This window comes from Sapajus apella, unplaced genomic scaffold (genome assembly GCF_009761245.1).
Source record: "Sapajus apella isolate SASKATOON/1434 unplaced genomic scaffold, GSC_monkey_1.0 scaffold95, whole genome shotgun sequence".
Taxonomy (NCBI): Eukaryota; Metazoa; Chordata; class Mammalia; order Primates; family Cebidae; genus Sapajus; species Sapajus apella.
The window spans coordinates 39,226-61,564 of NW_022437035.1; the positions used below are offsets into that span (position 1 = coordinate 39,226).

The 22,339-nt window shown below is 45.6% G+C and overlaps 1 gene segment (V, D, J or C); it reads left to right on the top strand.

Annotated features, from left to right (window-relative positions):
- The first annotated feature begins 10,114 nt into the window (after positions 1 to 10,114).
- On the top strand, positions 10,115 to 11,153 carry LOC116535512. The segment is given in 3 exon segments: positions 10,115 to 10,222; positions 10,351 to 10,669; positions 10,904 to 11,153. Coding segments are annotated over 3 exon segments (411 nt in total).
- Positions 11,154 to 22,339: the final 11,186 nt, after the last annotated feature.

The window sequence follows — 22,339 nt, forward strand, 5'->3', positions numbered from 1 at the left end:
AGGCAAGAGAAAAAAATTAAGAGTATTCAAATAGGAAAAGACAACCAACTGTCTCTGTTTGCAGATGACATCATTATATATTTAGAAAACCCCACCGATTCAGCCCAAAATTTCCTTAAGCTGATAAGCAACTTCAGAGAAGTCTCAGGATACAAAATCAATGTGCAAAAATCACAATCATTCCTATACACCAATAACAGACAAACAGAGCCAAATCATGAATGAACTCCCATGCGTAATTGCTACAAAGAGAATTAAATATCTAAGAGTACAACTTACAAGGGATGTGAAGGACCTCTTCAAGAACTACAAGCCAGTCCTCAAAGAAATAAAAGAGGACACAAATAATGGAAAAACATTCCATTCTCATGGATAAGAAGAACAACATCGTCAAAATGGCTATACTGCCCAAGTAATTTATAGATTCAATGCTTTCCCCATCAAGATACAATTGACTTTCTTCACATAATTGGAAAAAAAACTACTTTAAACTTCTTATGGAACCAAGATGAGCCCGCATAGCCAAGACAATCCTAAGCAAAAGGAGCAAAGCTGAAGGCATCACACTACCTGAGTTCAAACTATACTACAAGGCTACAGTAACCAAAACAGCATGGTACTGGTACCAAAACAGATATATAGACCAATGGAACAGAAATAACACCACACATCTACAACCATTTGATTTTTGACAAAACTGGCAAAAACAAGCAATGGGGAAAGAATTCCCTATTTAACAAATGGTGTAGGGAAAACTGGCTAGCCATATGCAGAAAACTGAAACTGGACCCTTTTCTTACACCTTATACAAAAATCAACTCAAGATGGATTAAAGACTTAAACATAAAACATAAAACCATTAAAATCCTAGAAGAAAACCTAGGTAATACCATTCAGGACATAGGCATGGGCAAAGACTTCATGACTGAAACACCAAAAGCAATGGCAACAAAAGCTAAAATTGACATATGGAATCTAATTAAACTAAAGAGCTTCTGCACAGCAAAAGAAACTATTACCAGAGTGAACAGGCAAACTACAAAATGGAAAAATATTTTTGCAATCTATCCATCTGACAAAGGGCTAATATCCAGAATCTACAAAGAACTTAAACAAATTTATAGGAAAAAACCAACCACATCAAAAAGTGGGCAAAGGATATGAACAGACACTTCTCAAAATAAGACATTGATGCAGCCAACAAACATATTTAAAAAAGCTCATCATCACTGGTCATCAGAGAAATGCAAATCAAAATGACGAGATACCATCTCATGCCAGTTAGAATGGAGATTATTAAAAAGTCAGGAAACAACAGATGCTGGAGAGGATGTGGAGAAAAAGTAATGCTTTTACACCATTGGTGGGAGTGTAAATTAGTTCAACCATTGCGGAAGACCGTGAGGCGATTTCTCAAATATCTAGAACTAGAAATACCATTTGACCCAGCAATCCCTTCACTGGGTGTATACCCAAAGGCTTACACATCATTCTACTATAAGGACACATGCACATGTATGTTTATTGTAGCACTACTCACAATAGCAAAGACTTGGAACCAACCCAAATGTCTAGTAGACTGGATAAAGAATACAGACAGGATAAAGATAGACTGGATAAAGAAAATGTGGTACATATATACCATGGAATACGCAGCCAAAAAAAATGAGTTCATATCTTTTGCAGGGACATGGATGAAGCTGGAAACCATCACTCTCAGAAAACTAACACAAGAGCAAAAAAAACAAGCACCACATATTCTTACTCATATGTGGGAGTTGAACAATGAGAACACATGGACACAGAGAGGGACACATCAGGGCCAGTTGGGGAGTGAGGGACTAGGGGAGGGCAAAACTAGGAGAAATAAATACCTAATGTAGCTGATGGGTTGATGGGTGCAGCAAGCCACCATAGCATGTGTAAACCCATGTAACAAAACTGCACGTTCTGTACATGTACCCCAGAACTTAAAGCATAATTTTAAAAAATTACTCGTGAAACTTAGCATGTTAAGAGAACACGTGTGTGATCTTGTGACTTCAATGCATCAGGAATTGGGAGAGGCTTGGTTTGGTGGTTTTGGTTCCCAGTTGATCATGAAGTTGCAGCCAGGCTGTGAGGCTGAGCTGCATTTGGAGGCCAGAGCAGATGGCCAGGCCCAGCCTGAGGAAGGCTGCTACTGTACTCTTTGGCAGATGTAGGTCAGCTCAGGGTAAAAGAAAAGAGTGAAGTGAAAGCACCTGTCCTGGTCCTCCATGTCAAAGACCATCTTATGCATGCACCATTTCTCATTCTTTCCTGTGACATCCTAGCGATAGCCCACTGTCCCGTTCATTTGAAGGCGGCAGAATATTCCTCGGTAGAATTTGAGACTTGGAGGCTTTCATGGTTATCAACATGAATTTGATCTCACAAACAACACTGCAGTGAATAGCCCTGTGCAGACTCATTTGGGTTCATGTGTGAACATGACCATACGATAAATTTGTGGAAATGGAATTTCTCGGTCAAAAGGATTTGTGTTTGAAATTTTCACCTTGTTCTCAGATTTCCCTCCAGAGATCTCTACCAGTTTACAATGCAGCCACAAATATTTAATCAGAGGACATTGATGAAAGTTTAAATTGTTGCCAGCCTACCAGGTTTTCAAATGTTAAGTTGTTTCAGTTTGATGTTTGATTTTTTCCTATTCTGCTTGAGGTTCTGCATTTACTCAAATATTTCAGTGCTCATTGTTTTTTAGGATTTAGTCAACTTTTTCTTAAATGTCCAGATATGACTTATTTTAGTCTTTGCTACCCAAAAGTCAACTTGAGAATATTATGTGGTACTTACAGCACCATTTACTGTGTAAGCATTTAAAACGGTAAAAACCACTCTCAGCTCTGGGGCCACACAAAAACAGGGGCCAGACTAGGGATAGCCCACAGGATGTGGTTTAATGCTCCCTGTTTTGTTTTTGTTTTTGTTTTTGTTTTTTTGAGACGGAGTCTTGCTCTGTCACCAGGTTGGAGTGCAGTGACGCAATCTCAGCTCACTGCAACCTCTGCCTTCTAGGTTCAAGCAATTCTTCCACCTCAGCCTCTCCCGAGTAGCTGGGACCACAGGCACATGCCACCACGCCTGGCCAATTTTTTTGTATTTTTAGTAGAGATGGGGTTTCACCGTGTTGGCCAGGATGGTCTCAATCTCTTGACCTCGTGATCCACCCGTCTCGGCCTCCCAAAGTGCTGGGATTACAGGCGTGAGCCACCGTGTCCGACCAATGCTCCCTGGTTTTTAGTGTTCTTGCAAGTTTGAAAATTCTACCAGCGTACATTCTAGGTGGAGCTCTCTCTGTGAGTGTCACTGGATTTCACCTCCTATGGAGGCTTCAGCTCTTTCTTTGGCTAAGAAAATATGTATACCATTCATCTGATGAATCTTCGGTCTTCCCGGAGCAGTCCTTTGTCACAGTCTCATAACTTTTATCTTGATCCATTTGTTCTAAGTCATGGGGAAGAGCATTAGCATATCAGGAATAGACTCCCCCAAGGTTGAAAATTAGCAGGATGAGGAGGAGCAAAGGGGCAATGAAGCCTGCAGCAAGTCAGGAATAGTACAGAGCAGGCACATAGAAGAGTCTTAAAATCAGCATTGTAGCTGAAACCATAAACATACAAGGTTGCTGGAGTTCTTGGGATTATAAATAAATGGAGAATGAAGTTTATGCTCTGAATGTATTGAACATTTATATAAAGCATGAAGACAGTAAATCCCAGAATGGAAGAGTAAAATAAAGAAGAGAGCTTAAGACTTTCAGCTTTAAAGACCCAAAGAAAGTTGCTAGGAAAAGAACAGGCCTTTGATATTGGAAATGTGTTAATGCTGCAAACTATCATCTTCTGTAAAAGCAGAAATTTTATTATCTTAGGTATAAGAAAATATCTTATGGTGCATCCTTTTTTCCCACTGTCAAGAATATGTTCACCCCACAAAAAAAACTGTAACATTAACTAGGAAACAATCATACTTTGTGTTAATAAATAACATTGACAGGTATCTGTATTAGCACATGAAAATGTTGATGTTCAATACTAAAATTGGACTTAATAGTTTAATATGCATACAACACAGGGATTTTCTTTGGACTGTACCATTTTTGTCTACGATTTATCTTAGTTCTAGGTCAGACATATTCCATTCTGGAAAAAAAATTCAACATTTGATACTTTTTGTTTATTTTCTGTGTTAATTATGACTCTTCCAAACACTACCAGAGATACTCCATGGCTACTGATTATTAAATATTATTTTGTGGGCATTTGAATCATTAAATTATTACAAGAATGCACAGTTGAGGTTTCCCCCACATCTAACTCACAAACATTGCTGATGCTAACTCATTCACCTCTTTCAATCTTAGAAAATAAAGTGGAAGTTTACTTTTTTTTTTAATTGCACTCTAGGTTCTAGGTTACATGTGCAGATCGTGCGTGATTGTCGCATAGGTACATACATGGCAAGGTGGTTTGCTGCCTCCATCCCTCCATCGCCTATACCTGGCATTTCTCCCCATGTTATCCCTCCCCACTCTCCTCACCCCTGCTGTCCCTCCCCTAGCCCCCTCAACAGACCCCAGTGTGTAATGCTCCCCTCCCTGTGTCCACATGTTCTCATTGTTCAACACCTGCCTATCAGTTAGAACATGCAATGTTTGATTTTCTGTTCTTGTGTCAGTTTGTTGAGAGTGATGGTTTCCAGATTCATCCATGTCCCTACAAAGGACATGAACTCATTTGTTATGGCAGCGTAGTATTCCATGGTGTATATGTGCCACATTTTGTTTGTCTAGTCTATCATTGATGGGCATTTGGGTTGGCTCTAGGTCTTTGCTATTGTAAACAGTGCTGTGATGAACATACGTGTGCATGTGTCTTTATAACAGAACGATTTATAATCCTTTGGGTATATACCCAGTAATGGGCTTGCTGGGTGAAGTGAAATTTTTATTTCCAGAAATTACCTACAGTGGAGGTCACGTTTCAGCATGAGATATGGAAGGAATAAACAAACAAATGATATCCTCTGAACACTGATACTGAAAAATAAAATGTTATGTGAGAACACTGTGAAAAACCGCATGCCAAAAATTAGGTGAAAAGGAAAAATTTCTAAAAACATAAAAACAACTAAGCTGGTTCAAGGAGGTATGGAAAGCCTGATTAGTGCCACAGCAAGAGTTTAAATTAGGAATTGAAACTTCTCACAAAGAAAGGCCCAGGCATGGAGGGTTTCATTGATGAATTTTATGAACTGGTTAAGGAATTAATAACAATTATTCAAAAACTCTTCCAAAAATACAAGAAAGGGGAACACGAGCCGCTCATTCTAAAAGAGAAACATGAAAAGTCAAATGTAGCCCAATAGCTTCTATGAAACTAGATGAGAAACAAGATTGCAACAGAGTACTAGCAAAATATTAAGAGGATTAAACTCCATGGCTAACCAGTATTCATCCCCAAAATCCAAGGGATTCTTCACCTATGGAAATTCATTATCGTAATGCCCCATATTAATAAAATAAAAGATAAAACCACATGATTATTTCGCTAGTCACATCGAATGTTTTCATGTAAGCAGACATTACTTCCTGTTGTTTTCCCATTCTTGTTAAAGCCTCATAAAATGTACGATTCATGGTGCCATCGGATGCGGTGTTCCTTCACGCAAACTGAATGCCTCATATCCAATCGTGATGATACTTAGCAATAAATGCTAAAAGATTGTAATTTTGTGTCAGAGCCTGCTTCCTTGGCAAGTAATAAGCACAGGCATCTGAAAGATAAGTAGGATTTGGGCAGGTATTGGACGAGGAGGTGAGTCACACACAGAAAAAGAAAATCTCAAAGATGCCTGAACATGGAAGACGGCATAATATGTCTAAGAAATAAACAAAGCCCAGGCTAACTGGAGCTGAATGGAAACAAGGCAAACAACATGAGCCATCTGTTTCTCTCTAGACAACACACTGAGACACCTCCTCCCGACATACCACACATGTGGACTGTGAAGACGTCTGTTCCTAAAACATTTCTTGTGGGTCGTAACAGGGTGTAGCACCTGAATCAAGCTCAGTTAAATGAGGACAGGGCAGTTAACCAGCAAGCCCAGGTGGCCTAAGGAGCACATCAGGGAGACAAGACCATGTTGTCAAAAGCAGAGGATGTGAGATTTTCCATTGTGGTTGAGACCAGAGCATTGGAAATGTCAATGGGTACACGAAAACCACATAGGGTCTGGTTAAACTGCAGACACAGCCTCTGCAGGTTTTAGTGTGGCCCCAGATTCTCTATGGCCAATAGCCTCCCAGGAAGTTGATTGATGCTGGTCCTTCAAGGAACACACTTTGGGTGGTTTAGCTCCTGTGCACCCTCCTCACTCAGCACGGCTGAAACTCACCTACAAAACGCACCTTCTGAGAAGCATAAGTGACCTAGTTCTCCTCCACTAACATGCCTCAGTCCCTTTTGCTAAAATGGAATATCTGAATCTGGGTAATTTGTAAAGAAGAAAAGGTTTATTTGGGCCATGCTCCTGACATCTGTAAAGTTCGACAGTGAGCATCTGCATCCAGGGAAGACCTTGAGCTGCTTCCTCTCCTGACAGAAGGTGAAGAGGAGCCGGTGTGTGCAGAAATCAATGGGAAACAGAAGGCAGGTTCTTTACCAAAAGTGCTGCAGGAATTTAATGATCACATTTATAGACTGTTTTACACAAACCTGACACACCTTAGCTGCTCATGAGCTGGCAGCAATGATTGCTGATGTCATTCATGGAACTTGGACCTCAGATGGAGAAACTGCAGCGCAGAGCGTTTGAAAAGGTTAGGGACAAGAAAGACGTCAGTGACTTAAATCCAGTTCTAGGAGCCGAGGAGAGCCACCCTGCTTTTCCCACGTCTCAGAAACTGCTTCACTGTGAAGTCTTCCCCCGGGGTCTCTTCTCCTCAGTGGCACCAGCACTGCCCTATTGACCAGCAGTCCCCATTCAGGCCTCTACGCTGCCTACTGTGAATGGTCACAGATCACAAGCTGATGCCAACATTGTACAGATCATCTTGACAGTTTCGGCAAAACTGGGGGCCTCCTCACAGAACCAGGAAGTCACAAGCAAGGCCAGCTCTAGAGAAGCAACTGGGGGAGTAACATGCATCAGAGCACCCGGACACACAAAGGGATTTTGCTGTAGTCCTACTGGGACACATCCTGGTGATGTCTCTGAGAACCAGTCCAGGTCCTTGGAACAGAAAGCCCACTAAACAGGACAGTAGGCTGGGAGGTTGTGCAGTTTGTGCCAGGTGTGAGCTGTGTTGATTGTGCCTGCCTGTGTATGTATGTACATACGTGTACCTGTGCATTTGATGGTGCAAGAATGGCTTGTCAGTGTCAAGTGTCCCAAACTCAAAACTTTCCTGTTTTCCTAAATTTTCTCCTTGTATCTTTACTACCTTCGTACTTTCATAAGAATAAGGACAATGATTGGGGTAGAAATAGGAGGAGGAGGAATGATGTGTTTAATTACTCATTCATGTGTGTTTCATACATACCAAGCACTCTTCGAAACAATTCATATTTACTAAATCGCTCAATATCAACCACTCCATGAGCCAAATATTGACATTATCTCTCTACTTCCAGTTGGAGAATCTATGATATAGATTTTGAGACATGGAAAAGCCAAGGCAAAGAAAGGAAGAGCAACTTGCCTGATGTCAGAGCTAGAAAGTGGCTGACCCGGGAGCAGAACCTGAGGTCTTCCAGTCCCAGAGATCCTGTTCCTTAACACCACACTGTGGCCTGTTGCTGTGCTTTAAGGGAAAGCATTGGCATCTCCTTAAGACTCCAGAAAGTTCTCTGTACTTTTCAAAATCAAGTAACTCATATTTGCAGTGATCTGCAGTGCAGTAGGAATACTCTGGTGTTGAGGGTTCTACTAGAACTATAATTTCAATGATTTTAAAATTTTTCAGTAGCCACATTTAAAAAGTAAAAAAGAACAGGTGGAATAAACTTTCATATTATATTTTGTTTAAATGACATTATCCAAATATTATTTCAATATGTAATCAACGTAAAAATATTGAGATATTTTATGTTATTTTCATACAACCTTTTTGAAATCTGGTGCATTTTACACCCACATCACATCTTAACTTGAACTACCCACATTTCGAAAACTTAGTAGCTCCCTGGGACTTATGGCTGCTATAGTGGACAGAGCAGATCCAGATGAATGATGGTCCATTGGATCACAGCCTCTGCGGTACATACTTAGAACCATCTTGGGGTAATGGAGAGTCCCACGACCCAGAGGGCCTCCCTAAAGGAGAATGGATGTCCCGTTTTCCAACCGCAGTAGAAACACAAGGGCTCTCAGAAACGAGGGGATTTTTACAACGTGTTTCGCACTTCTTCTCTTCTCAAAGACATTGACTATAACTTCCAGTTTGAAGATAAATCTGAGCCATTAAAGCCATGTTTTTCTACTGGTCAGTGGAATGAATGGCAATGGTCCCTGTGAATTGTGCTCCAAGGATCCCTTTCAGTGGAAAGATCCTTACCATAAAACCAACTAAAGGTAGGAAGTTATTATTTATACAGAGATCTGGATGAAAAGGGGCTGATCATGAGGAATATAGTATTGAAGCTGAGTGTGTTGCTATCTTCACAAAGGGCTATTTTTGCCTGACTCACAAGCATTGATCATTTTTATGATGGTGCATTTTCCCAGGGTGGTCTTAGCAAATTACATCCAATGCTGTATCAGGACCCACAAGCAAGGGTGTCAGAACTGACCGGCCTGAGTGGTCATCAGGGACCAATGTGGAGACTTTGAGGTATCAAGTGACAGGAAAAGTGGAAGCACTGGTTGGGAAGTGCATGGGGGAGCTGCAGTGACGTGCCCAGCCAAGTACAGGAGCAGGCATATCGGTGTCATGTGACCTCTTACCTCAGCTATCTCTTTACACCAAACTCTAAGGTGCAATGTGTGGACGCTTCTGTCTGTACCCATGGACACCTTGGGGCTTCACACATTCTTTCCATTTCTAATGGGCCAGTGTTTTGTTCATGAATTCATTTCATCACATTCTCGGTAGTTCTAGGTTGGAAAAGCAATACATGTATCTAAGATAACAGGAAGGAAATATTCTGCCACTTGTATTCACTAAGGTTAAAATGTTTCAGTATCTAATGTGACAGTTGTCCAAATTCAATGGCCTCCACCTTGTTAGAAATGGTATTCCAATCCTAACTTGTCTGGAGAGGAGCCTGGCTTGAGGAGCACGACCAGACATCTGGATGTCCCTGATGTCACCGCTAAGACATGCTCCTTTGTCACTTGCCATAAAGGGAGCAGGCAGAGCATCTACGCCTTTGTCCAAAGGACTCGAAGGACATTGTATCTGATTAAAAAATGTAGGGCCGTGATACGTGGGTCCAGGGTCCTGGAGGATGGAGGAGAAGAAGATGGGGCATAGGGTAGGAGGCGGGGCAGGGAGGAGCTGGAAGGTCAGGCTCTGAGGATGGATGAAACCCTGACTCCAATCGCTACTCTCTGGGAAAATTTGATAAATCTTGTAACTTCCTGATGTTGATTCTGCCATGAATAAGCTGAAGGAGAGGCTGTGTCTTAAGTGTATGCTTGCTGTGGGGCTACTGTGAATGTGTGGTTGAGGTGGTGCCTGTAAAACACTCTCCAAAGGGCCTGTCACATATTAATGTCTCAAAGGAGTCATTCTGCTTTATCTAGTGATACATGAGGACGACATTCCTCTTGTGTGCACTAGAGGGCACTGTGTGCCTTGTTTTGAGGACCCTAACGACTTCCCTGGTAGGGCTCAAGTGCAAAGGGCATGACTGATGCATCCTTTGAGGCCCCTTCTATTGGGTAAAATTCATGCTCCACTCATGACACCCACTTGGCCCTTCTCCTGACCTTGAGAAATTGCCAACGTGAAGTCCTCAGACTCAGGGCTCAGACAGTATCTCAGACAGACATGCTGGGAAGTGGAAAGCAGATTTGCATTCATAGCCCCTCCCTTCTTGAGCTTCAAAAAGGTAAGACAGGAGGCTCTTGTGTCCAGGTTCCACTGGGCAGCCTCACACAGAGCTGTTGGAAGTCTCTCCAACCATGGCCTGGGTCTCTTTCTGCCTCCTGCCTTTCATTTTCTCCACAGGTCAGAACATCCCAGGGAATCCAGGGAAACCCTTTCACAGCTATTTTCCCATGAGCACCACTCCTCATGAGCACCTTTTCCAGTTCTCCTGTGCATTCAGCATCGTTCATGAAATTCTATGTTTCCAGGTCTCTGTGCTCTGCCTGTGCTGACTCAGCCCCCGTCTGCATCTGCCTCACTGGGAGCCTCGGTCAAGCTCACCTGCACCCTGAGCAGTGAGCACAGCAACTACTTTATTCACTGGTATCAACAGAGACCAGGGAGGTCCCCCCAGTATATAATGAAGGTTAACAGTGATGGCAGCCACAGCAAGGGGGACGGGATCCCCGATCGCTTCTCAGGTTCCAGCTCTGGAGCTGACCGCTTCCTCACCATCTCCAACCTCCGGTCTGAGGACGAGGCTGACTATCACTGTGGAGAGAGCCACACCATTGATGGCCAGTACGGGTAAGCCACAGTGACACAGACAAAGGGGAAGCGAGGTCAAAACTTCCCATCTCCTGCTTCTCCTCGTGGACTCAGAGTGAGAAGCCCCAAGCCCCTCTCCAGAACCCTGAGAATGATGACTCCGCCCCTTGCAAATCTCATCATCCCACATATCCTCCCTCAAAACAACTCTAGGCAGAGGCAGATGCAGGCCACGACCGAGGAAAACTCATCATTCTGTTTCCTCCACACCAGGCTGTGGGGAGAGGCCAGAACAGCCCAGGCAGGAAAAGGACCCTGAGAGAGGGGCCAGGCTGGGATGACCGCGTTCACTGAGTGCCACTGCACCCTGTGTCCCGTCCTGGGACTCTGACTGAGGAGGAATGTGAATCTTGGCATGTCTCCATAATGTATGAGAACTGTAGTTGTGCGAATCCTCATTAGCACTTGATATCATTGTCAGTTTCTATTTAAAGTCATTCTAATAGATCTGTAGTGATTCTCATCGTGTTTTTAACTTGTCTTTTCTTTCTCAGAGGCATCATGCTGAGCAACTTTCCAGGTGCTTATTATCTGTGTATCTTCCTTAGTGAAATGTTTAATCAAATTTTGCCCGCTTTAAAATTCAGTTTTCCTCAGAGTCCCCTTCGTGCAATAGCTTTCAAAATTGTTGGACAAATAAAAGTTTTTCTGACATTTAAAAACTTACAGAACTGGTCACCATCAGACTCTTGCTATTAGAATGGTAAAGGATATCTCCAGACAGAAGGAAAGTGATCACGTTGAAATGTGAATTTACACAAATTAGTAAAAAGATCAGGTCAGGCCCAGTGGCTCATGCCTGTAATTTCAGCACTTTGGGAGACTGAGATGGGAGGATCACTTGAGGTCAGGAGTTTCAGCTATGATTGCACTGCTGCACCCCAGCCTGGGCGACGTATTAAGACTCTGACTCTATAAAAAAAAATAAAAATTAAAAACACACCAGATATGGTAACTGCATGGATACTTATGGAAACCTCATATCTTGCGTTAATGTCTATAAAATACAATTAGCTCTTCAAAAATAAATTAATAAAATACATTGTGATTTATAATGAAAATAAAAGTAAATTATATGACAAAGGGATCACAAAAGCTGAGATGGGTAAAGAATATGTCATCAAGGTCACACTATATAGGAATGTATAACACTTGCAGGTAGATTTTCATAAGTTCTTTATATGATATAAACACTAAAAAAGCCATTAAAACAAAACTCTGAACAAAAAAGAATTATAACTAATAAGCTATATTAGGATTCTCCATAGAAACAAAATCAAAAGGATATGTGTGTGTATAATATTCATATGTATTTATGCTTATGCGTGTATGTCTGTATGTAGAGAGAAACTTATATTAAGAAATTGGCTCATAGGATTGTCATGTATGACACGGATGAAATCTCATGGACAGGCTGGAGGCTGGAAATTCAGGTAAGAGTGGATGTTGTGGCCCTGAGCCTGTATTCAGCAAGGCAGGACTTCAGGAATCCTCAGTTTGCTCCAAACACGTTCTACTCATTAACAAGGCCAACCACATCGTGATGAGTAATCTGCTACACAAAGTCTACCAGGTTAAATATGAGTCACATCTGAACAATGTCTTCACAGCAAGCTCTATGCTGGTGTTGAACAAAATCAACCCAACACCACATCCTAGTCAATCTGACACTTAAAATTTGCCATCACTTAAGCCAACAAGGAGACAGAAAAGAATACTTTTTTAAAAAACCAATCAAACACCAAGACAGAGAAAGGGAAAGGACAATGAACATATGGCACAAACAGAAAATAGAGAGCAAGAAGGTATATTTCAATAGAATGACATGACTGATCACATTAATTGTAAATGGTCTAAATACAACAACTATAAGTCAGATGTTGTCAGATTGAAATTAACAGCAAGACTCAACTATACATGCTGCCTAGAAAAACACCCACTTTAAAGTTTAAAATCACAAAAATCCATGTAAACATCAAAGACAATCCTCCCCCTAAACACATGCACACCCCTACCCACAGTGTGCTCCACAAAACGGGACAAAGAATTCACCGCAGACTCTGAACCAGTTAAGACATATATGCGTCACATTTCCCAACTCCCCTTTCTCTACAGCCTCTAAGACCTAGGTCCTGGTGCCAGAAAAGTGAGGCTCTCAAATGTTAAATCAAAGTGAATAAGAGAGACCCTCGAGAAGTAAGGAAAAAGAGAATGAGAGTATAGAAGCCACATGGCCCCACATGCATAGTGACAGCTCCTGCCTGAGGATGTCCACGTTCACAGTGGACACAGGTCTGTAGTGTTTCTGTCATGTGCTTGTCTGGCTTTGGTGTCAGAGTAAAGCAGGCCCCAAAGAGAAAGTAGGAACATGTTCCCTCCTCGTGCATCTTCTGAAGGAGTTCACGTGGGATTGATATCTTTACTTCCATAAAAATTTGATAGTGTTTGCCAGTGAAGCCACTTGGAACTGGGTGAGCTTTTTTAGCGGGAGGAGTTAACTGTTAACTCAGAATCTTTATGTGTCATAAATCTATTCAGATTTCCTACTAAGGAGTGAGTTTTGAGAATTTCTGTCTGTCCAGGCATCTGCCCACTTCATTTGAGTCATCTATGCTTTTGGCATTGATTGCTTATACTGTTGCCTATAACCGTACTTTGATAAGGTTGGTAGGGATGCCACTCTGTCAGTCACATTTTTGGTAATTTTGGTCTGTCCAGGACAGACCACAGGCCAGAGAAGTTTGGGACAGTGGCCATGTGGCCAAACCCTGGAATGGTGACTGTGACCAGAGGCCTTGGAAGTTGAAGATGATTTTCTGACCAGAGAAGCAGATGGAGGAAGCTGGGGGACCCACCCCTTCCTCCTTTGTTCCTGTGCTGCCTCAGAGCTGCTTTGAGTGACATCCCTCAATAAGGAGTCCCAGAGGATGTACATTTGCATAAATACCAAACACTCACTGCCCCAAAGGGCCTGAGAGAGGATACAACAGACCTGGGGAGCGCAGCTGTGCTGTGGGCTCAGGAGCCAGAGCTCTAGGTATCTCACCAGGGCCTAGACCCCTCTTCTGCTCCCCCCCTCACTCTCTGTACAGGTGCTGCCGCCAGGCCCTGCCCTAGACTCAGCTCCAACTGAGCTGAGACTGCCCAGAACCCTAAGCTCCGCCCAGGCAGAGATACTGGGCGGAGATACCGCCTCAGGGAGAGATACTCTGGGAATAGGTTCTTCATCTTCAAGCCCTCTCTCCTCCCCTCTTTTGCAGGTTCCATGGCCTCCTATGAGCTGACACAGTGGTCATCGCTGTCAGTGTCCCTGAGTCAGATGGCCAGGATCACCAGTTATGGAAATATAGTAGGGAAAATTATGCTCATTGGTACCAGCTAAAGCCAGGCCAGATCATTGTGCTGGTGATACATACAGATCACTCCCAGCCCTCAGGGTCTCTTAGTGATTACTGGGGTCTAGTTCAGATCCGCAAACAACTACCCTGACTATCAATGGGGCCCAGGCTGAATATGAGGCTATTACTGTCAACTGAGTGACAGCAGTAGTACTCAATCCACATTGACCCAGGCAGATGGGGAAGTGAGACAGACACAAACCCCTTCCCAAACTCTGTCTTCCTTTTCTTCCAGCCCCAGGAAGGCTGTGAACAAAGCCATGAACAGGTCTAGCCCAGGTCACCTGGATCTGGCCCCAGGCTGTCCTTCACTCCAGCCCTCCATTCAGGAAGTCAGGAGTGAACTGGGGTCTGGCAGAACACCTAAGACCTCTAGTCCAGCCAAGCAGAAGGTCAAGGGAAATGACGTAAATTTTTGTTGGCGGGTCACTAAGAACATTAATGGATGGAGGAGCCACTCCAACTCGCTCCCTGATTCCTGGACCATGAATTGTGGCTGTGGGAGGAACAGCACCATATATTAGCCACGAATGGCAAAATATACCCCTCCTGGAAGATACAGCCCCAACCCTACATGTTCTTGCCACCTCGCTGGTGTAGCAAATGAGTCTTCTAACAGCCATTAAACCATTCATTTAAGATGAATGGTCTCAGGATGTTGGTCCTCCTTTTCTCTCTCCATCACAAGCCACCTTGGGATTGTCGCATGCCCTCTCAGCCCATTCCCTTCCCTCTCAAGTGCATTTTGCAGATTCTGTGCTCTAAGGTCCTAAATCTGTAGAACTTCAGGGTAAGAAGTGCTGGTCACCCACAGGGGGCCCCAGGCAGCTGGCCCAGGATCAGAGGCACAGGCAATAGTGTAGCACCCCATAGGGCTGCATCATGGGCTCTGGGTGGAGGAGAGAAACCAGAAACCACTCCCCTGAGTGTCTTCAGTCCCAGGTGAACTAGGAAGGGGCCACTGAGCTCGGCTGAACCCACCTGAGTCTCCCCTGTTTCTGGCCCAGCAGCAACATCCTGGAGGCCCCTATATGTGCTAAGCAGCCACCAAAGAACCCGATTAATTACCTGGAAATTTCCCCCACTGCACACGACTACTCAAGACTCTTGCCACCAAATTACTCACTTATTAAAATAGCACAGTGAACCTCAACTGGCTTGAATCCAGGACCTCTTTCAGACCCTTCCAGACCCTCTCACCTACCAGACCCTTCCCACAGGGGCCCGACTCCGCCGTTCCCTGCACAGCTCCTGGGACTTGTTCCTTCTTTCAGTCCTGACTGCAGTTCCAGAGACACACCCCCATTAAGGTCTCCCAGGCTCTTATTATAATACAACCTACCTGTCATTTTCTGCCCCAATCTTTTAAATTTTCTGCATAACATTTACAACTGTAAGGTTCTTTGCCTATCATTATTTTATTAATTGATTGATTTGTGTCAGTTATTTTCCTAATTAGTCAGCAATACTTTTTAACCACAAAAGCACACATATGAGAACCAGATGCACAAACAGCTAAGGGCGTATTTCTCCCTGCAGTAATACCCGCCACTTCCACGAAGACACCGTGTCTTTCTCACTTTCTGTTCCACCATCCGTACGATGTCGGCCTTGTTTTCATCCTTGCTGATGTAAGACCTCAGGGTGGCTGCTCCAGCTCCAGCTACCACACCCATAATCAAGAGGAAAAAGGCCTCATGCATCCAGCGGATTTCTTTCCTTCACAAGAGCAAAACTTTCCTAAGAAGAACCTCACCCATTGACCTCACATCCCACTGATCAGGCCTGAGCCATATGGTTAATCTCCACTGAGAAGGACCTGGGAATCACAGGCACCTGTCTTTTCAGATAATATAGAAGACAGTTCTCGGGCTGAAGGTGGCAGGGACTGTCTGCTGGGTCTGCAAACCCATTTACACTGCACGGCCAAACCAACATGACAAGCAACTCACTTCAAGAAGGCTGTGTCTTGTTCCTGCCAAATTCCCAACATGGAATGTGACCCAGCCCAGAGTGGGTGGCAGTAAACATTTGTTGGGTGCATCTTCTTCTGTCTCTTACTTTGGAATAGATGCCACCAGTGAATGGTGCCATTTGTTCCCAAAGCGGGCAGCAAAAGGAGACAGTCCTTGAGTTCTGTGACCCCCACTCTGTTGAGATTCACTCAGGGGCGAAGGCAAAATATTAAGGAAAGATATAGATTAGAATCTCAAACCTTATGGAAGGCTGAGAGGTTTTGTTGGGACAGGCCAACAGCGGCTGGTCCATCACGTTAAGGAAGAGATAGGGATGATAAAAGGCTTTCCCAGTTTACGTCTGTTTACCCCACATCCCTTTGTCTCTACACTAACTGCTTACTCATGTAAACTTTGTGCTGGATGGCCCTCTTGGGGAGATCAAAGGGGAATTACCCATTAATAGTGTTTACTCTGGGCCTGGAACCTAAAGTTTTTAATCATTCATAAAACCACTCTTTTAACCATGTTAATTACCCATAAGCATGTTGACTTAGAACCTCTGTTATGAAATCTTTATAGAATAAATGTGTGGATGTACAGGGGCTCTTGGTTGATTGGCTGCATTTCACTCTCTGAAGGCAACTGATGACCATCCCTAGTCCACTTGAATCACTGAACCAGGTGTGAGAGTGCATTCATTCATTCGTTGTTGAGTGGTGAGGGTCGACATGTCACCACTCCCCTGTGCCAAGCCCTGATATCACCCCCATGACCACCCACCACCCAGAGACATGTGCAGGCAGCCTCATGTGGACCTGCCTTCTCCTCCAAATTCTCATGTTCATATTCTCATGGCTAATCTGTGCCCCTCGAACCTGGTGTTGAGGCAGGCATGGGAATGCCTTCTCTGGGCCCAGTAGTCCACAGACCAAGCAGTCAGGGACCTGATCAGCAGGTTCTGGTTCTACACCTGGACCCAGGAAGTCCCCTGAGTCTACAGCAGCCAATGTAGCATGGCCACCAGGGGGATGCAGAGAGTCACCTGGCAAAGCCACCTGGAGAGGCGGTGGACCTGGGTGATAGATGACGTGCAGAGAGGGTCAGTGACCACCACCTGAGACTTGGAAAGAAAGGTAGCTTTCTTCTACAGCATCGTCTTAACACAAAGGTACAAATTCTCCAGGCTTTGCGTCTCTCAGTTTCGTCTCTGGCTGATGTTGCATATTTGACACAGATCCAGACACCACTTCCCCACACACACTGGCCCACTCTTCTGTGATAAAACACTGTCGCTGCCACGAATGCCATCCTCCCTGTGGGCACATGTGTTTCATCTCTCTCCTGTTTGTTCTGAGAGCCCCCTTATTCTGCTGGACAGCAAAAATTTCTTTCAGCATCTTAGCTGTACCTGACCCTGACCACACACTGGGGATACTGAGGCACAGCACCTGTGCCCTACCCAAGGAGCTCACAGCCAAGGTCAGTAACTTACAGCAGCATCTCCTGGATCTTTCAACACTCCATGTGAACATGAGAAGGGTGACTCTGATTCTGGGAACCACCACTCAGAAGCAACAGTGGGTCCCTGCACATGTGCAAGACTCATGGTGTCACCTGTAGAGTGGGATCATGAGGGTCACTGCACTGGGTTGAAAAGTGCCCTTCAGAGGGGGAGCTAGAACTATACTTAAGTCTGGACTCGGCCACAGAATATTTAAGAATAGGACACCCCATCCCTGGATTCCTAAATTACCCACATCACGCCTGAGCCAGGATCCAACAGAGAAAGGACCTGAGGTCCCAAAATAATCCCACAGTTGCCTTTGTGACTCCCTGACCATCTCCAGACAGGCCAAGGAATGACCACATGGGCAGGACATAGACTCCCTGGAAGAGACACACAGAATTCCCCTCAGAGCTCTGCATGGCCAGATCAGCTCAGGAATAAGGCCAGGACCCCACGATCTATAGTGGAGATATCAGCCCAGACAATGGGACCAGCAGGAGAAGGAGAATTCTGTGTGCTGGAGCCTGTGTCCTCTCTCTGTGTGTCCTCTTTGTGTCTCCTCTCTGTGTCCCTTGGGGCTGAGCCCTTCTCTGGAAACCACAAAACTCCTCCAGCAGCTGCCCCTGACTCTGCTGATTTGCATCAAGGGCCACTCACTCCAGTAAGGGGAAAAGAAAGGCCTGGGAGAAACCTGCCAGCCTGAGCCTCAGGAAATAGCATCGGGGGAGCCTCAGCCATGGCCTGGACCCCTCTCCTCCTCGGCTTCCTTGCTCACTTTACAGGTGCTACCCCCAGGGTCCCAGCCACCTGCCCAGCTCCAGGACTCTGAGTCTAGCCTGGCCTGACCCTGAGCTCAGCAGGGCCCTGCCTGTGGTGGGCAGGATGCTCATGACCCTGCTGCAGGTGGATGGGCTGGAGGGGGCTGAAATCTCCCCATGCTGTGCTCCTGTGCTCACACTGCCCTAAGGGCTCTTTCATGCCTGGAGCCATGTCCACGCCAGGCACATGGGAGATTTTCTTGGCACTCAGCTCTTCAGTTTCAAGCCTTTTCTCTCCCCCTTTCTCTTCCTGCAGCTTCTGTGGCCTCCTATGAGCTGACTCAGCCACCCTCAGTGTCAGTGTCCCCGGAACAGACAGCCTGGATCACCTGCTCTGGAGATAAACTGGGGAATAAATACACTTCCTGGTATTAGTAGAAGCCAGGCCAGGCCCCCATGCTGGTCATCTACACTGATAGCCACTGGCCTTCAGGGATCACTGAGCAATTCTCTGGCTCCAACTCTAAGAGCATGGCTACCTTGACCATCAGTGGGGTTGAGGCTGGGGTTGAGGTTATTACTGTGCTACAGATCATGACAGTGGGAACAGCTGGCAGTGACTCCCAGTGACACAGACAGATGAAGACATGGGACAGAAACCTCTCTCCCAACCTGGCTGTCATTCTCAGGCTGCCCCCTAAGCAATGACAATGACTTCCATTTCAACTGACGCTGCCTGTTTCTCCCGCAGCCCAAACAACAGGAGAATCCTGTCAGATTTTCATTTGTATCATGGTTTTCACAAAGAATTCATTTCAAACCCAAACATCTTGCCACTTGAAATCCAAGCCTCTGCAGAGACCAGCACGCCGGTTCAGGGTATGGAAAATGCGTCTCGAGAGCTTGGTTTCTGTACTGGGGACCAAGTCTTTCCTCTTCCTTTCAACTCAGAGTGTGGCAGGTGCGCCCCCTACAGGCAGCTGCAAGAGCCCACAGTGGGGACCCTGAGTATTTGGGCTGAGGATTTTCCCACGCCCTCCCGGGGCAGGCTGGTCCCAAGACATCCAGATGTTATTGTTCCAGGTCCAGGGCCTCCATGGCCCTTTTTCTCTCTCCTTCCCAAGTAACCTTGGGATTGTCACACCCGCTCTCAGCCCTTCCCTTCTCTCTCAAGTGCATTTTGCAGATTGTGTGCTCCCTGGTCCTAGATAATTTCAGGGAAAGCAGTGCTGGTTACCTACATGGAATCTCACACAGCTGGCCTAGGGCCAGAGGCACAGGCAGCAGTGCGAGTCCCCACAGAGCTACATGGAGGGCACCGAGTCGAGGGGACGAACCAGGAACCACTCTCCTGAGTGTCTTCAGCCACAGGTGAACTAGGAAGGGGCCGCTGGGCTCGGCTAAACCCACCTGAGCCTCCTCTGTTTCTGGGGAGGCTCAGGTGGGTTTAGCATCATCCTGGAGGCCCCTATATGTGCTAAGCATTCGCCAAAAACCTGATTAATTACCTGGCAATTTCCTGTCACCACACCTGACTATGCATGACTCACCCCAAATTACCCATTTGTTAGAATAGCACAATGAACCTACACTGGCTTGAATCTGGAACCTCTTGGATTTGCCACCATCCTTTCAGATCCTCACATGCACTAGACACTTCCCATGGGGGCCTGACTCCACTGTTTCCCACGCAGCTCCAGGAACTCACTCCTACTTTAACCCTGACTACAGTTCCAGAGACACCTCCCAATGAAGGTGTCCACAGGCTCGTATTCTAACACGACCTCCTTGTCATTTTCTGCCTAAATCTTTTTAATTATCTGCATAACATTTACAACTGTAGAGTTCTTTGCCTATTGTTATTTTATTAACTGAATGATTTGTGTCAATTATTTTCCTAATTGTCAAAAATGCTTTATTGCCACAAGAACACACACATGAAAAATAGGCACATAGCTAAGGGCATATTTCCTCCTGCAATAATACCCACCACTACCATGAACACACTGGGGTCTCTAACTTTCTACTCCACGATCCCTGTAACATTGGTTTTCTTTCCATCCTTGCTGTTGTAAGATGTCAGGGTGGCGGCTGCAGCTCCAGCTATCACACCCGCATTCAAGAGGAAAAGGGCCACACAAATCTGTTGTATTCCTTCCCTTCACGACAACAAAAACTCCCTAAGAAGAACCTCCCCCACTGAATCTCACATCCCATTGACCAGTCCTGGGCCACACGGTCAATTCCGGCTGAAAAGAAGCTGGGAATCACAGGCAGCAGTCTTTTCGGTGAACATACAAGACAATGCTCAGGTAGAAGGTGGCACGTAGTATCTGCTGGGTCTGCAAACCCGGTGTTTACTGAATGGCCAAACCAACATGATGAGCAACTCACTTCAAGAAGGCTGTGTCTTTTTCCTGCTGAATTCCCAGCAGGAAACGTGTCCCAGACCAGAGTGCATCTGGATAAACATTCACTCTTTTGTCTCTGATGGTAGTGTAGCAGCCACCACAACACATTGTCCCTGCATCCACAGCGGGCACCAGTAAGAGCCAGTCCCTAAGTCCTGTGACCCGCATCTTGCGTCCCAAGCCCTTGTATCTCCCCCATAATACCCACAACCCAGAGACAGGTGCAGGCAACCGCAGGTGGACCTGCCTTCTCCTCTGTCAAATAGTCATGTTCATATTTTCATGTGTAAGCTGAGACCCTTGTACAGTCAAGGACAACACAGATAAGAGAAATTCCTCCCCTGAGGTCAGCAGTCCACAGATCAGGGAATCAGGGACCTGGGCAGCAGATTCTGAATCCACACCTGAGCCAAGAAGGCCCCTGAGTCTCCAGCTGCCACAGGGGGAAGCAGAGAGTCACCTGGCAAAGCCACCTGGGGAGGGGGTGGGCCTAGGTGACAAGGAGAAGCTGACATGCAGGGAGGGTCAATGACCAACACCTGACACCCAGAGGGAAAGATGGCATTTTTCTACAGCATCATCCTTAACACGAAGGTACACGTTCTCCAGGCTTTGTGTTTCTCAGCTCCATCTCTCGCCGATGTTACATATTTGACACAGGTGCAGATACTTTGCTTCCCCCCACACCCATTGGGCCATTCTTCTGTGCCACAATGCTGTCACCGCCACAAAGTTCGCCTTTGCTTTTGTCTTTCGTCTCCCTCCTGTTTCTTCTGAGAGCCCACTCATTCTGCTAGACAGCAAAGACCTCTTTCAGAGCCTAAGCTGTACCTGACCCTGACCACACACTGAAGATACTGAGGCACAGCCCCTGTGCCCTGCCCCAGGAACTCACAGCCAAAACCGGGAACTCATAGCATCTGCTGGACCTTGCAACACTCCGCGTGCACATGACAAGGGTGGCATTTGATTCTGGGAACCACCACTCGGTAGCAACAGCAGGTCTCTACACATGTGTAAGCCTCATGGTGTCACCAGTAGAGTGGGGTCACAGGGTCACTGCATTGCCCTCCAGAGGGGAAGCTAGAACTACACCTAATATCTAGACACTGCCACGAAACATTTAAGGACAGGACACTCCCGGAGTCCTTAAATACTCACATTACTCCTGAGCCAGGAACCAACAGAGGGAGGACCTGAGGTCCCAGGATAATCCCTCAGTTGCTATTTGACTCTCTGGCCACCTCCAGGCAAGATAAGAAATGACCACATGGGCATGACATCAGATTCCCTGGAAAATGCACCCAGAATTCCCCTCAGGGCTCTGCAGGGCCAGGCCAGCTTAGAATTGAGGCCAGGCCACAGCCTACAGCAGGGATGTCAGCCTAGACTATGGGACCAGCCAGAGAAAGAAAATCCTGTGGGCTGAGGGCGGGTCTTACTGAGCCACCCCAACCTCTCTATGTTCCTTGGTGCTGAGCCCTTCTCTGGAAACCACAGAGCTCCTCCAGCAGCTGCCCCTGACTCTGCTGATTTGCATTATAGGCTGCTGTCTCCAGCAAGGGGATAAGAGAGGCCTGCGAGGAACCTGCCCAGCCTGGCTTCAGAAGCAGCATC